The 14032-nt window shown below is 44.3% G+C and overlaps 1 protein-coding gene across 1 annotated transcript in view; it reads left to right on the top strand.

Annotated features, from left to right (window-relative positions):
* The window catches only part of ADAMTS17 (ADAM metallopeptidase with thrombospondin type 1 motif 17), a 168872-nt gene that overhangs the window by 36900 nt on the left and 117940 nt on the right, over nucleotides 1-14032 (top strand). Inside the window, exon 7 of the mRNA XM_027688787.1 lies at nucleotides 112-155. Within this exon, the coding sequence (XP_027544588.1) occupies nucleotides 112-155 (44 nt within the window). The remainder of the gene's footprint in view (nucleotides 1-111; nucleotides 156-14032) is intronic.

Here is a 14032-nt window from a genome sequence, read left to right as displayed (position 1 = left end):
TCCCCAAACCTCAACACCCCTGGTCTGTGAGTCATGCTCCAGTGCTTTTTCCCCAGCCTGGAGTCTGGAGGCACAGGATCCATTTCACTTCTGTTCTGTTTTTCTTTCTAGGACAGATTTCTGCGTACACAAAGACGAGCCTTGTGACACTGTGGGTAAGTCAAAGGAGCAGGGGAGGGTATTTTGAGAGCCAACTCTGTGCTAAGAGGAGCTTTCTGGGCAATCTTTCATTCTTTGGTTTGCTGTAATGTTGGTTTTGCAATCTGTGTACCTCTGTGATACAAATATGGGTTAGCTGAGCAGGCTATGAACTATGGGTAAGGCATTAAATTTTAACCCCTTCTAAACCCTGGAGGTCTCAGAGTTCGGGAATTAATCTTCTTTGGAGTAGATGTAGAAGGAACTGCCTTCTGGTGTGTCTGTATGATGTTCCTTTCAGTTCTCTCTCACCTAAATCAAGAATTTACTAACTGAGGAATGTATTTCCCATTGTGAGAACCTGAGTGACACTCCCGGATCAAACTCTGATTCTGGAGAAGAATCCCTCATTGTGGGAAAGCCAAGTTAAATCTTCTGCCTCCTGTTCCTCCTTCTTCCTAACTGCCTTTAATCATGTGCAAACCCTGCATACACAGGGTCCTTACATGTCACACATTAAACACTTGGTTTATTTATTTCACTCAGGTAACAGAACTTCCCTGTATCTCTTCTCCTGGTATTTTTTTTTAATCCCCACAGTAGCAGCAGTGTTTGGAGGCACAGCTCAAAATCATCTTTATGGTGATCACATGATTTTTTTTTTTTTACAATTGTCTCAAAGTCAAATGGCCCCTTATCCCACAGTTCTGTATAAACTGGGGATGGATCCTAATTTTCAGGGAGACACTTGCAGACCCAGGAGTTGCTCTGCTGACAGTGGGTGATGAAGAACATGGGGAAAGTACCTTCAGCAGGAGCTCTGAAACAGCCTGTGGAGGCTCCTCCTGGAATGCAGGTCCTCCCTCTCTGTGGTGGGGGGACTGATCAGGTGAAAGGAGAAAACAAAGCTGGAATATACACCCCCATGAGCAAGGACAGGCCTCCACATCCCAGGTTTTCTTTCCAGGCAGAATCCCTCACAATGCATTTATTCTGTGGAAAACAGGCTTTCACTGAGGAAGGTTTTTATGCTGTGTACCTGCACCTGGAGGTGGCTGTGGTGACATACAATAAAGAAGTTAAAAAAAACAGAAAAGAGAGAAGCTGATGGAAGACACATGCTGACTAAAGTCAGAGCTCTTTCCATTTTCCAAGACAGTATTGTTGAAGGTCTCTATTCAGGGAATTATATTACCAGAGACAGCATGACTAAGGAAATATTTTTATGACTTCTTTTCTGTTCTTACAATACCCAAGTTATTTCTTGTGCAGTGATTTGCTGCAGGCTGTGGCTGCAGTCAAGAAAGTGAATGACCACAGAAATAAAGATTAAACTCATTTGTTGCTCTTTCCAGCATAGTTTTCCAAGATATTTAGAAGGTGAATGTTCCTGGGACAAAAGCAGTCTGGCCTCTTAGCTCTCTTCAATGCTACTTTTCTTTCCTTCTCCCCTGACAGTTTGATTATGTGTCAGCAAAGCACTTGTATCTTCACTTATGCATTTTCTGTGCCCCATTTGGCCTTGTTGTGCCATTTACATTTTTTCATAGCAGAGGAAGACTAAATTAATGAATGTGCTTTTGTGACATGCACCTGGTTGAGAAAGTGCTTAGTGTTGGCAGTACTAAATTTTAACCCTGTGAAAGATTCTCCAACTTCCCTCCTTAGTCAGAATAGGGAAAAACAGGTGTTGGTTGTAGAGAAATAGGTTTTTAATAGCCACTGTTTTATGCCCTGGGTATGTACCTGGGTTATCTAAGCACCAGTGTGGTGGGGTGTTTACTTGGGCTTAAAATGAGTGCAACAATCGAGGCAGGAAGGTGCCCATTGCTACTCCATATGCCTTATGAAGATTTATCTTTGGCTTTCAACCATCTCCACTGTTCCCAAATTCCTGTTCCTCACTCCAACTCCCAGACAGTCCTCTCCAAATCAGCAGCACTGCCTGTGAAAGCAAGAAAAGTGCTCCAGTGAGTGACATTGTGTTTGGTCTTGACGGTGATGCTGAGGTTCCAGCACTCCCCAGCGTTCTCTACAACAGCAACTTGCTTTCATTTCTTGCTTTATGCTTCACTTTTATAGACGAGGAACATGGTCTCAGCAGATGCCTGTGTGTTTTTATACCTGCTCATGGGTGAAGTTGGCCCTTGCAGTGGCAATACTGCCATCCTGTAAAGGAAGAAACATCTTTCTGGTGAGCAGGAATTCTCCTAAACTACGAGGCTGAGGCTGCTGCTCTATATAAGGCAGAGAATCTGGGCTCTAGACTCCTGATTTCTGTTCCCAGCTCTGGCACTGACTCACTGTGTGACATTTGGCAAGTCACTGACATTCTGAAAGCTTCTGTCTACCTCTATGAAATGGGGATTTTTGAGTGCAAAGCTACAGGAGATTGAATGGCTTAGGGAGGTCTCCTGTAAAAAGAGTGTGGTGGTCTTGGGTGTGTGATGCAACACAAGTCCAGGATCTAATATTGCTTAGTCACGTTCAGGAGACTGAAAGGAATCTCTTAAACTATGTATATGGAAATAGGAGGGCTCAGAGTGCTCTAGATAATGTGGGTTTTTTTAATGACCATGCCTTGATTTTCTTTACATTATGAGAAATCCAGAAGGAGAACTTTTCCTGGTGGAAGCACAGAGGCCCAGCTGTTGTAGAGAAGTGGGATCATGAAGTTTAAATGGCTCATATAAGAGGTGTTCATTTGTGCTCTAAAAGATCCATATTGGAAAACCTGTCTGGAATCTTTGCCTGCCATGCAGACACAGAGAGAAAACAGCAGCAGGAGGTTTGTATTTGTATTCTGGCAGGGGCCCCTCACTGAAACCAGTTGCTTTGGGGACTTGGTTCAAATTTTCTTGGCCCAGCTGCCAGGGCAGTGTGGAAGGGTTACATAATGGCTGAAACAAGCTCAAAAATGGGGGAAAATATGTAGGTATGTCTTTGTGGGGTGATACAGAGCCACATTTGTGTAAGAAATAGTTTGTTAATGCTCATGGCCCCACTTGGGTGGGTAAGTCAGCCCAGAGAAGGGATGAATTCCAAAGGAGGTGCTCGAACAGCCTCCGCTGCGGGACCTCTGAGAGTCTGAGCAGAAAGGTTTGCTTTGTGTGACACAGCCTTGTCACACAGCACTCAGAATTCCAGAGGCTGCTCCAGGCTCATCCCTCGTGCTGTGACTCCAACCAGAGCTGCCGTTTCCTGCAGGAGAATCTTTGTTCCAGCGGAGCTGCCTCCGAGCAGCCAAACTGCAAGTTTAATGTCTCACTATTAATATCAGGCTGCAGTTTGGAGCCTTGCACAGTGTCAGGATCCAACCTTTCTGTGACATAAGCAGATTGAGAATGCCCCTTTCCTTCAGTATTTCCACTACTGGTGCCAAATAAGCAGCTTTACGGTTAGTTAGGAATGATCCTGCATATTTCAAGGCAAAGCTTGGCCCTCGTTCCTCGGTGTACATGTTACCCCAGATCCAAGCTGAAGCTTCCCTGTATTCAGCTAATAATAAAAGTGGGGGCAGTGTGGAATTGGGAAATGGAAAACGAGAATGTGTCTTAAATATCCTTAAATTGCCCTGGTTAAAAATGACTTTACCTCTGCTGCAATCACATGTGCTTTTCTGTGGCTTGATGTTGGGGAAAAGAAAGCAGAGTAAGTGTGTGCGCTGCAGAGGGGCAGGCTGAGCTGAAGGAGTAGCTGCCTGGAGACAACCAAGCAGAGAGTGGAGGTGATTGAGAAATGTAGTTTTCCAGACTCTTTCCACGACTGACTCAATGTTTGGTGAAAAACATTCCCATCTCCTGACTGTTTATCATAGTAAAGTGCTCCAAAATATGCCCAGGTTTGGCAAACGAGGGTCTGGTCTACAGGTAGGTGTTTTTATTCCATTTAAAACACCTGAATAACATTTTTACCTTTTCCTTGGCCTTTTGCCTCTGCAGTTTTTGGCCTGTCCACAGCAAGGGACAGTTCTGGTTGTCCTGCCTGTGCTGTGCCCTGAGCATTTACATCTTCCTTCCTACGTCACATTGAGTCCAGTGCCCTAACTGTGTCACAACAGAGAATTCAGCCCCAAGGAAAGGGAAAAGCCTAGCTGGTTTGCTGTGAGTGGAAAAGAAAAGGAATTCTCACATTAAAAACATTTTCCATAGTGGTTGGTGTTGAATGTTTCTGTATATTCCAGGGCGGGTTTTTATTTGATGCCAGAATAAATAGAAATACCTGCTGCTTAAAACAATTCATTAGAGCAGCAGTGCCTGGCTTTAGCAAAAGCCTTGCTGGGACTGTCCTTCAGCCCAAACCCAAACACACTTTAATACATTAAAATGAACATACTGGAGGTTAAAACATCCCTTAAGGAAACGCTGTCGAGTGGGTTTGGGAAGGAAAGGGACCTTGCAGCACTGCACATTCCTGTCCCTTGTGGCTCTGTAGGGCAGTGGAGTCAGGCTGCTGCATTTGGGAAGCCAAAGGGAGCTGTGGTACAGTGCAGGGGAAGAGTTTTTCCCTTGCCTTTGGGTTGCTAGGGAATAAATGCTGGGCTGCACAGCCCAGACAGTGCAGGACTGTGCTATTGGGCATATTCATCCCTACCGTGTCCCAGGCTCCACCCTGCCCACAGGAGTCTTCCAATTCCTTTTCACCAGCCAGCAATCCCTTCTCTGCCGGATTCCCACTAAAAATCTGTGTGCCAAGTGAGTGTAATCTGAGATTGCATAAATCTCAGTAGAAGCAGTGGGATGAGCACAGACACTCAGGTAATCAGGAATTCCTGCTGCAGTAACCCTTGCTCTTCCTCACTCCAGTGTCCTGTGGGGGCTTTTCCTTCTTTCTTGTTTTGGGGACATGGCTTCAGCCAGGCTGCCTCCCAGGTGCACTAAAGACCAGAGGAAAACCCTGGTTCCACCAGACTCAGGGAGAGTTTTGTTAGTGATTTTGGGGGGTCAGGACCCTGGTCCTGTTCTTAGGTGTTGTCTGAGACATGCAACCCTCCTGATACTATTTTATAGAGACTTATTTTGGGTTTTTTATTGCTATGGAAAGTAGAGCATTTGACTTTCATTTGCCTTTGGGTTTGTTTTGCAGCTCAGTAGTCATGTTTAGGTTTGTCTTTATTCATTCCATATACTAAGGGCACTGGTGGATTCTTGGCCTCCTCAGCTGAAAAATGTCTGTCTTTCTGGAAAAGACACAGTAGCCAAACATGAGATCCTGTCCTTATTTGAGAGCTCATATTGTCCCTTTGCAAGGAGTTTTTGTAGAAAAATAGGTGATTGATCCATCTGTTCTATTCTGGAAATTTGTCAATATGTGAGTGCCATCAGCTCCATTTCCAGCTATCTCAACTTTTTTTCTTCCTTTTCTCTTTTTTTCATGTCTTGGGGGAAAGAATTACCTTGCACACTTAAAATAAATGGAAGTGTTTAGTGAAGGGAGGGTCAGTGATGGGTTTTCTGTATGTTTGTCATTGTTCCCTCCCCATGTGTTTCCAGTCCCTGGCTCTGAGGTCTCATAGACCCTCAGCTGCTCTCATGATTAACTCCTTCCCTTTCCTTTTTCCCAAGGGTCTGTTTCTCTTTGGAGTCAGTTCAGAGCTTTTAGGAGCTCTTGCTCAGTTTTGTTCTTCCATCTCCTCTTTGCTCAGCTGGGGCTGGACACCAAGGTGCTGCTCTTCCCAGAGGATCCTGAGTGGTCTCTGTCTCCTGTTGCTACAGGACTTGCCCATCCAAGGTCACGGAATTTCCCTACATTTATTCCACTTCAGTCTTCATAAACCTTCAGCAGTTCCTTATTAGTTCTCCTCCATACATCATTCTCCTTTTGCAGCCCCAAAATGTGTTTCAAGCACTTTTATTTTCCCATTATTTATCTGCCTGTCTGTCTTCCTAGTAAGCACCATCCCAGAAGATAAAACAGTGGTGGTGTGTTTGAAGCTGGTTCTCAGGGAGTTGGAACTAAACACTGTCAGTGGGGAGGAATAACACACTTTCTGCTCTGTACCTGGCCTTTCATTTCCTCCATCAAGCTGCTATTGATAATTAATGGTGAGAGATACCTAAGCTGAAATATGTACACAGTCATTGTCAGCTCTAAGGCAGTATGTCCAAAGTCATCTCAGCAGCTCATCACCCTGCTTTTGTTTGACTTTGCTGATCCTAAATCTTGCTTTTCTTGTTGCTCACTCAAAGCCTCCAGTCAGACTTTATCACAGAGCATTTTTTCTTCCTTATTGGGGCTCCCCCCAAAGTTGGTGCAGGATGTTTAAGCTTATCTGAGCTTGAAAGGTTTATCTTCTCCCATGGTTTTATTAATGGTTCGTGGGAATGATGAATATAAGAGAACACCTGTTTAGAATGCTGTGGAAAGGACCTCTCTTCCTTCACCAGGCACCATGTTACTGAGTAAACATCCTTCAGGCCATCACATCTTGGTGTTGTGCAGGATGGGTGCTGATTATTGTTTGAATGAAATAAATCTTCACAGAATCATCATAAAACCAGAGACTGGCTTGGGTTGGAAGAGACCTTAAAGATCATCTCATTCCACACCCCCCTGCCATGGGCAGGGACACCTTCCACTAGACCAGGTTGCTCCAAGCCCTGTCCAATGTGGTTTTCTTCAGAAAACTCCCTGGCTACCAGAACTGTGCTATGGCACTTTGCCATCAGGCATCCAGGACTCCAGCCCAAATCCCAGCCTAATGTTCAAACTGGTGGGTAACTAAGCTCCTTTCTGTTACTTTATTAAAAGGAGTAAGTCATGAGGGAAAACATTTGCCATGACTTTGTTGATGTTTATTCTGATACTCTGACTTCATTCTTTCATTTCAACTCTGTGTCATAAATCACTTTATGTGCTAAATCATAGTGCAGTTTGACTGGTGCAGGTGCAAACATGTCCTGCATTCCACTCCAGGGCCATTTCTGTCTGTGTGAAATTATAGAGACATGTACACAAAGCACCTGGGAATTTCTGTCTCGTAGCTTAAAGGGGAGATACCTGCATAAGATGTTCCTTTCCCCATCTTTGTACCCCTCACCCTCCTTCCTAGGTCTGAGGCTTTGATGTGCAATCAGAAAGGGCTCACTGTTACTGTTTTAACAACAGTTACCAATGAATTTATGATATAGTTTCCCTCAGAAGCACTTCAGTACATTTTCATGTTAGTATGGAATAAAAAACAACCAAAACCATGAGATTTTAATATATCCTTTCCTTCTGTGTGATAGGTGAGGGGTTTGATTCACTTGAATATACTGTGCTAGAACTTCTGGATTACAGTTTTATCTCCTAGACAGTTTTCTGCCTCGATTATCTTCTAAATGAGAGATGATTTGTGGACACTGCCTGAGAACCCAGGCTTTGCTTATGGCTAAGTAACATTTAATGATGATTTAAAGAAATCTCTGCTGTTGATCTCAGAAAGTGGTCATTGTGTTTGCAAATAGACAGGCTGAAGGCAGGAGCCTAATTGATGTCCAGCTAAGCCTCCACTGCCAAACAACTGTCAGGAAAAGCTCTGGAACTGCTCCTGGCTACTGTGTGTGTGAGGCTGAGCAGCCTTTGAGGCAGACACGAGCAGAACAAGCTCATTATATTTGGTCTGTGGACAGAGCAGTTGTCTTTTGGGGTTTACAGTATTTCTGCTCTTGTCTCTTGCCTTGTGCATGGAAGTGGAGATTTTATTGCTTTCTGCACTGCTTCACACCCCAACTCCATCTCTTCCCCTTGTTGAGGACTTTTTTCTCTGGGGGATTCTCACAACAATGATCATAAAATAAAGAAAATCATCAATTCTGCTTTCATAGCTCATCCTGCTTCTTCCTTTCCTTTTTATAATAAAAGGCTGTGGAAAGAGAAGTAGTGTTTGTTTTCCACAGTGTCAAACCTGCTGTCAGTACACTATAAATAACCCATCTGGGCTGGAAGTGCCAGTCCAAGGATCTGTGCAGCTGAAAGCAGGATTTTCTGCTATGATACAGTGGACAGGGGAAACATGGGACTCATAAAACCATTTCTCACTGGTTCTTATCCAAGAGCATGGAATGATTTTGCACATCCTGCCTTCCAGCCTAGTGCCTTCCCCTTTAACTCCCGGTGCCTCCCTGGCAGACCTGTGCCATTAACCAGTACAGTGAGGGGGTTTTGCATTTGATTTCATTTGTAAAAAGGAATTTACTGAGAGGAGAAGGAAATGAATTTGTAAATAGGGCTTTTCCGCAGTAAAATTCAAAGCTCTTTACCAAAGAGATCAGAATGGTGATCCCCATTGTAGTGGTGAGGAAATGAAGCCTGGAGATGGGAAGGGACATGCCAAGGGACAGAGCAGAGCCCAGCCTTGAGTCAGTCCAAGCCCCTCAGCTGGAGGCAAGGCTACCTCTTCCTAGGCCTTCCCAATGGCAGCTCCACTTCCTTGGGCACCAGCCAGTTCTTCAGGTCAGTAAAATAACAACTGAACTCTTCCACAGGCCAGGGGTCTGTGTTTCTGCTTTCCACTCCCTGTTTTTCCCTGTTTTCCCACATTCCAGCCTGGTCAGTTTGCTGCTCGCTGCAGCCCTTCCACAAAGCTGACGTGTTTATAACTGAGAAACCTCTGAGGTTTTTCTTCTCCTCCTGTCAGACATAGATGGCTTTTATCCAGTTGACTGCTTTACAGTGCCTTTATCCTTTGCTGGCTTGAAAACATTTCAGATAGTTCCTATTGTTTTATAGACCCTGTAGCTAAAAAACCAAGCTGTGTAAAAACATCTGTCCATAGCTGTGCAATAGGCTGCAGACATGTAGGGTAATAAGGCACGATTGCATTCATTGGAGCATTTGCTCCACTGGATAATCAAATAGGAGCATTCCAGTTGCACACAGGATATGTAAGAGTAAGGGAAGGAAATGAAGGACAGTTGCCTACTGTACTTTTACATTTCTTCTGTCGTGCAGCTGCCAAGACTAAATGCAATTTTGAGAGCAAGTTTTAAATAACGTGGAGATGAGATTTTACTGATGATAGCCAAGAAAACCACACTGGGGAATGGGCATAAAACTCTCCCTCCCCATCTCCAATGAGGGGGTTTGACCTGCACTGATATTTTTTTTCACTTGAATTTTTTCTTTCCAGCTTTGGTTGACCATCTGGTAACATGACCTGGTATAATACCTAACCCATTTTGCAGGGTGTCTGGTCCTGGAAGGGTTTTGCTACGCCAAATGCACTCAATAGATTGAAAGTCACTTTAAATCCTTGGAATGTTGTTGGGATTTATGTAACAATTCTCCCACTTCCACTGCCTCAGCACAAGCTCCAAGCTTTTCAGTTGGGACTGTGCAACACAAATAGGAATTGGGTTTGTAACAGCACTTTGCACCGCTGAAAACCTTCCCTGTGTTTACCAGACACTGAAAATCTTCCCTGAAAATGCAGCAGGGAATGTCCTCCAGCCAACTGGGGTCCAACACAAACCCACTTCTTGGCTGTAAATATTAATGGCAGGTGCTGTGGGTAAGGTGATGAAAATTTGAGCTGACCCAAGAATGCACAGACACATCCTGGAATAAAAATGACTGTCTGTAAAGGCACAGCAGAGTACTTTGAATTTTACACATGGGAATTGGACCAGATCTTCCTTGCAGAAAATACTGGAGTTTCCTTATCAAGCTCTTGCCAATTCAGATAGGAAGGTCAGTGTAGATGGTGAAATTTTAGCCTAATTCTTACTGAGGGTTGTAAATATATCTGTGTGTTTTTGTGTGTGTGTGTAAACTGTCTTTGAAAAGAACTGAAATTCCTTGGAATTTTATTTGGACACAAGGGTTCTTCTGTATAGATTTTTAAATTTAAAAATCCTATAATCTGCAAGGTTTTTGTCTGAATTAGTTAGACAAGTATTTTTACCTTTTAGATCAACTGATAGACGTACATTGAAGTTATTGAAATAATAATTTAACAAAACCCCAGACTCAACCCATCAAATCTCTTTCTCCTGTTCTTTTCAGCATGATTTGTTGAATGCCAAGGATTTCTGTGTTTGCTTAGCTCGGAATTAGCCTTGGATTTCTACTGAAGTTGGTGGTCATGAGCAGTCAGCAGGTTGGGGATGTTTGTTGGTTTTGTGTGGTTGTGTCAGACGGTTTTGTGTGGCCGTTTTGCCTGAGCTGTTTGCACTGAGGCTCTGCCTGGCCACGACCAGACTGCTGGGTACACAGGAATGTTCTGCTGAGGATCTGCTTGTTGGTTTTAATAATGTCATCCATCAGGCTCCAGCATGTACAGCAATATTTGTGCTGCAGTAGACAAACAGTGTAAACACTGCAGTTATTTATAAGCAGACTGGCCAGTGAGTTAAGAAGCTCCGTGTGGATGTTTTTGTTTGTTGAAAATGAGTCCATCAGTCTAATCAGAGTTTGCTGTTCTTGAAATGACAGAAAAGTAGAAGATTGAAGTTAGATTTCTACTTAGCATTTAGATTTTATATCTCTGTTTAAGAACCCTGTACACTCATTTCTTATCTTCTGTGCTCCAGTTGTTTGCATTTCTTGCTATATCTGTCAGTCAGAGAGAAAATGGTATCTCCAGCTTGGTCTTGCTGGGTCCAGGTGTGGATTAAATTCCTGACTATACCTGTATCCTGACTCCTGGTCAGTTCTGGGGAAGAGTTGCTGATCCCTCTAATCCCTGTGGTGACTCTTACAAGTGTCTGTTGACTCAGACTTCAGGAAAGCACCGTTGTTCCCTGGGGTTGCTCTGTCCTTCCAGGTGGTTTTCCCTGTGATTCCTGCCTGACCTTCTGTACCTGGACACACACTTGAGCAGCTTCTGAAGTGGGGATGCTTTCCTGAGCCTGGGATCCTGTGACACAAAAATACTGCTTAGGACTATTGGAGTTCTAAGTTTCAGAGTTTTCTTTCAGAGATGTCTGGTGCCTCAGGAGAGTCTGATATAAAATTATGTTTCAGTTTCATGTTTCTTCCCCCTGATGTCTCATTCCTTGTTCCTTAATGTTCTCTGCTCTGCCCCAGACTTCTTTCCATGCATTTGTCTGTCTCACCTGGATCTTCCCATTTCCCTTCTCCCTGTGTGGAGCCAAGTGAGGAGCAGAGGTTCCTGGCACAGCCCTCTCGTGTTGGCATCTCTCTGTAACTGAGGAGCAGGACAGGGGTTGATGCTCTCAGCTCATTTGGTCCTTCCCACAATGGACCCCAGCTCTTGACTGCTGTGGTTTGTGCTGCAGCACAGAGCTGTGTTTGCTGTGATGGTTGGATGGTTTCTTCTCTGAATGACAGATCTAAAAGTGATAACTTATGACTGAATATCTCACAGCAATCCCTTTTTTCTGTTTTTATTTGTGTCACTTGTTGCATTTTCAAACTGGGAAAAATAATGAGTATTTGTTCAGTGCATTGGTGTATTTAGATACCAATATCTGAGCCACAGAGTGGTTTAAACACTGAAGTAAATAAAGCTTTTTGGCTTTACATTGAAGTAAAAAAGACAAAGACCAACCTTTTGTGGCTGGGACCTGAATAAAGGAAGCCATGAAATAGTTTAATGCACCTTCTCCAAAGCCAGGGGTGATACTTGTGTTGGTGCCAGTGAGATTTTGATCAAGCTCGTGGTGATTACGATGCTGTTAAAATTAGAGCAGATGTGACACACATTCAGCTGGTTTGCTGGGGGTGCCATGAAGCTGGTTATGATACCAGTAATCAGGTGGCTTTGCTGGGAAATGCATCTCATTCATGGCAGCTGAGAGGAGGCTCCCATCTTCAAAAATACCCTTTCTGTGGAGCTGGGAATTACAGCTATTACTGCTGCAAATTCCCTCCATGGGCCACACCCAGGCAGGTGTAAAGGAGCCTCTGAATTTCCTAGGAGCTTTTTATTTAGAGAGATATGAGACTGGGAGAGGCACTTCCCTTGCTGGGAGAACTGTAACACAAAGGCGTGGAGCAGTAACATGAACACACGTGCATGGGAATGTCCCTTGGCTCTGCAGGATTCTGGGACAGTTTTCTTTGGTGCTGCTGCAGATGCTGTCCCTGTGAGCCTCCCGTGCTGTCATTCCTGAATCCAGACTGGGAAGGCCTCAGGACTGGGACTGTGCCTTGACTTGTGTCTGTGAGGCACCAGGGACTCTTCTGGCTGCTGTCAGTCATCACAAGGAGCTCGGCAGGGTTCATCCAAATTTGCGTTTTCTTTCACAGGAGCTCGAGTTTGAACATGACAGATTTCTTTTTATTGAGTGTGAGAAAAGCTCAGGCTGGTCTTTTTCATAGTGAAAATTTCTCTCTAGCTGGTGTTACTTTAAGGGTGACATTTTATTTTTGAGTGATCTAGAGAAAGAGGTACTTAAAAAAAGTAGATTCAGGGCATATTAAAAATAACTCCAGCCACTTACCTCTGGAATTAGCCATTACTTCTCTTCAGTAAGGCTGGTGCTGTGATGTGTTTATGGCTGCATAAACTACCATGTGGGTCATTCCCTTTTTTTGGGGGGTGGAAGTTGGGATGGACAGCTCCGTTTGGGAACCCAGAGGAGGGGCCCTTTGGGTTAAAAGCAACCCAAATAGTTTAACCTGATTTGGTGAGTATGTGGATGTGATGTGTGTGCTTTGTGCTTGTGTGTCTACCCCAATGACAGTCACTCCCTAATAGTTTTGGCCAATTTAAATCAGATTTGAGGATATGGATCTCAGAAATACTGCGCTTTTGGAAGTTTTCTGAGTAGAGGAGAAAGCCCTTTCCCTCAGATGCTGCCACTGAGGGAAAAATTGCATCACCCACGTTTACATCAGGAACCCCAAGTGGAAGTGCCAGTGTGTAGGAAACCAAACCATTAATTTTGCAGTAAGTTTAGAGATTTTGTATTTTTTCTCACCTCCCTTCCCACCGAGCTGTCACACTCTGCCAGAATAAATGTGCTGAGTGTGGTGCTGTGTGAGGAGAGAAGCAGAGCCATGGCACTGCCTCAGTCTCCTCTTCCTGCTGACATGGAAGGACCATTTTCACTCCCTGCTGGCAGCAGAGGTGGCAGCCAGTGGGGAGGAACTGGGGACCAACTTTTCAACCCGAGTTCTGACTCCAGCAGAGCAGCTCAACCCTATTGACATTACCAGGCACAGCGCCCAGCTTTGTCAGTCTTGTCAAGTCAGGCTGTGAGGTTAAACCAGCACTCAGCAAAGAATTAGAGCAGAAGGGCTGAACCAAGGATTGCTAAAGAAGTTTATCAGTGCTGTGCTAATTGGCAGCTGGCCAGAGTGGAGCCAGGAGCTTAGACAGCCCTGGGAGTCAGGATGGAGGAGCTGCAAATGAGAAGTATCACAGGAGCAATTTGGAAAGGCATCTGTTCAGACTTTGATTACTGTGAATCATCCTGTTCTCTGGCCTGCTCTGCAGGTCTCCTGAGCCGCTCTGGTTTGGCCAAGAGAGCAGCTTGACATGTACACAACACCTAAAAATAAAATACACTTCAAATCTTAACATGTTTCCAGAGTATAGATTCACTCACTTTCTGAGAGTAACAATTGCTTACTCATTCTGTAGGAACATGGGTAGTGTCTAATGGAGAGCTGTGGAAGAATGCCATTCATCAGCAGCACAGGTGTTCAGCCATCTCCAGAATGTTCAGCAGGCTGGGCTGACACTCTCCAGACAGTGAAATGTTGTTCATTGTGCATTCCTGAATGTTGTTTAACCATTGCAGGACTGATCCTTGCCCATGAACCCAATACCATGGCAGGCTGAGATAGGCACGGCTCAGGAATGCTTTTGAAACTGTTAAAAGAATCTTTTAATTTATTTGCAAAGCTTCATGAGTTTCTTACTGTTTGCCATTGCAAGAAGGAAAAACTGGAACTGAATGCTGGACCCTGACTGTTCACTCTAAAAGCAGATGCTGTTTGG

This window comes from Neopelma chrysocephalum, unplaced genomic scaffold (assembly GCF_003984885.1).
Source record: "Neopelma chrysocephalum unplaced genomic scaffold, ASM398488v2 Primary Assembly neopelma1_75, whole genome shotgun sequence".
Lineage (NCBI taxonomy): Eukaryota > Metazoa > Chordata > Aves > Passeriformes > Pipridae > Neopelma > Neopelma chrysocephalum.
The sequence above is the reverse complement of the archived record's forward strand: the minus strand, read 5'-3'. Positions and strand labels throughout refer to the sequence as shown.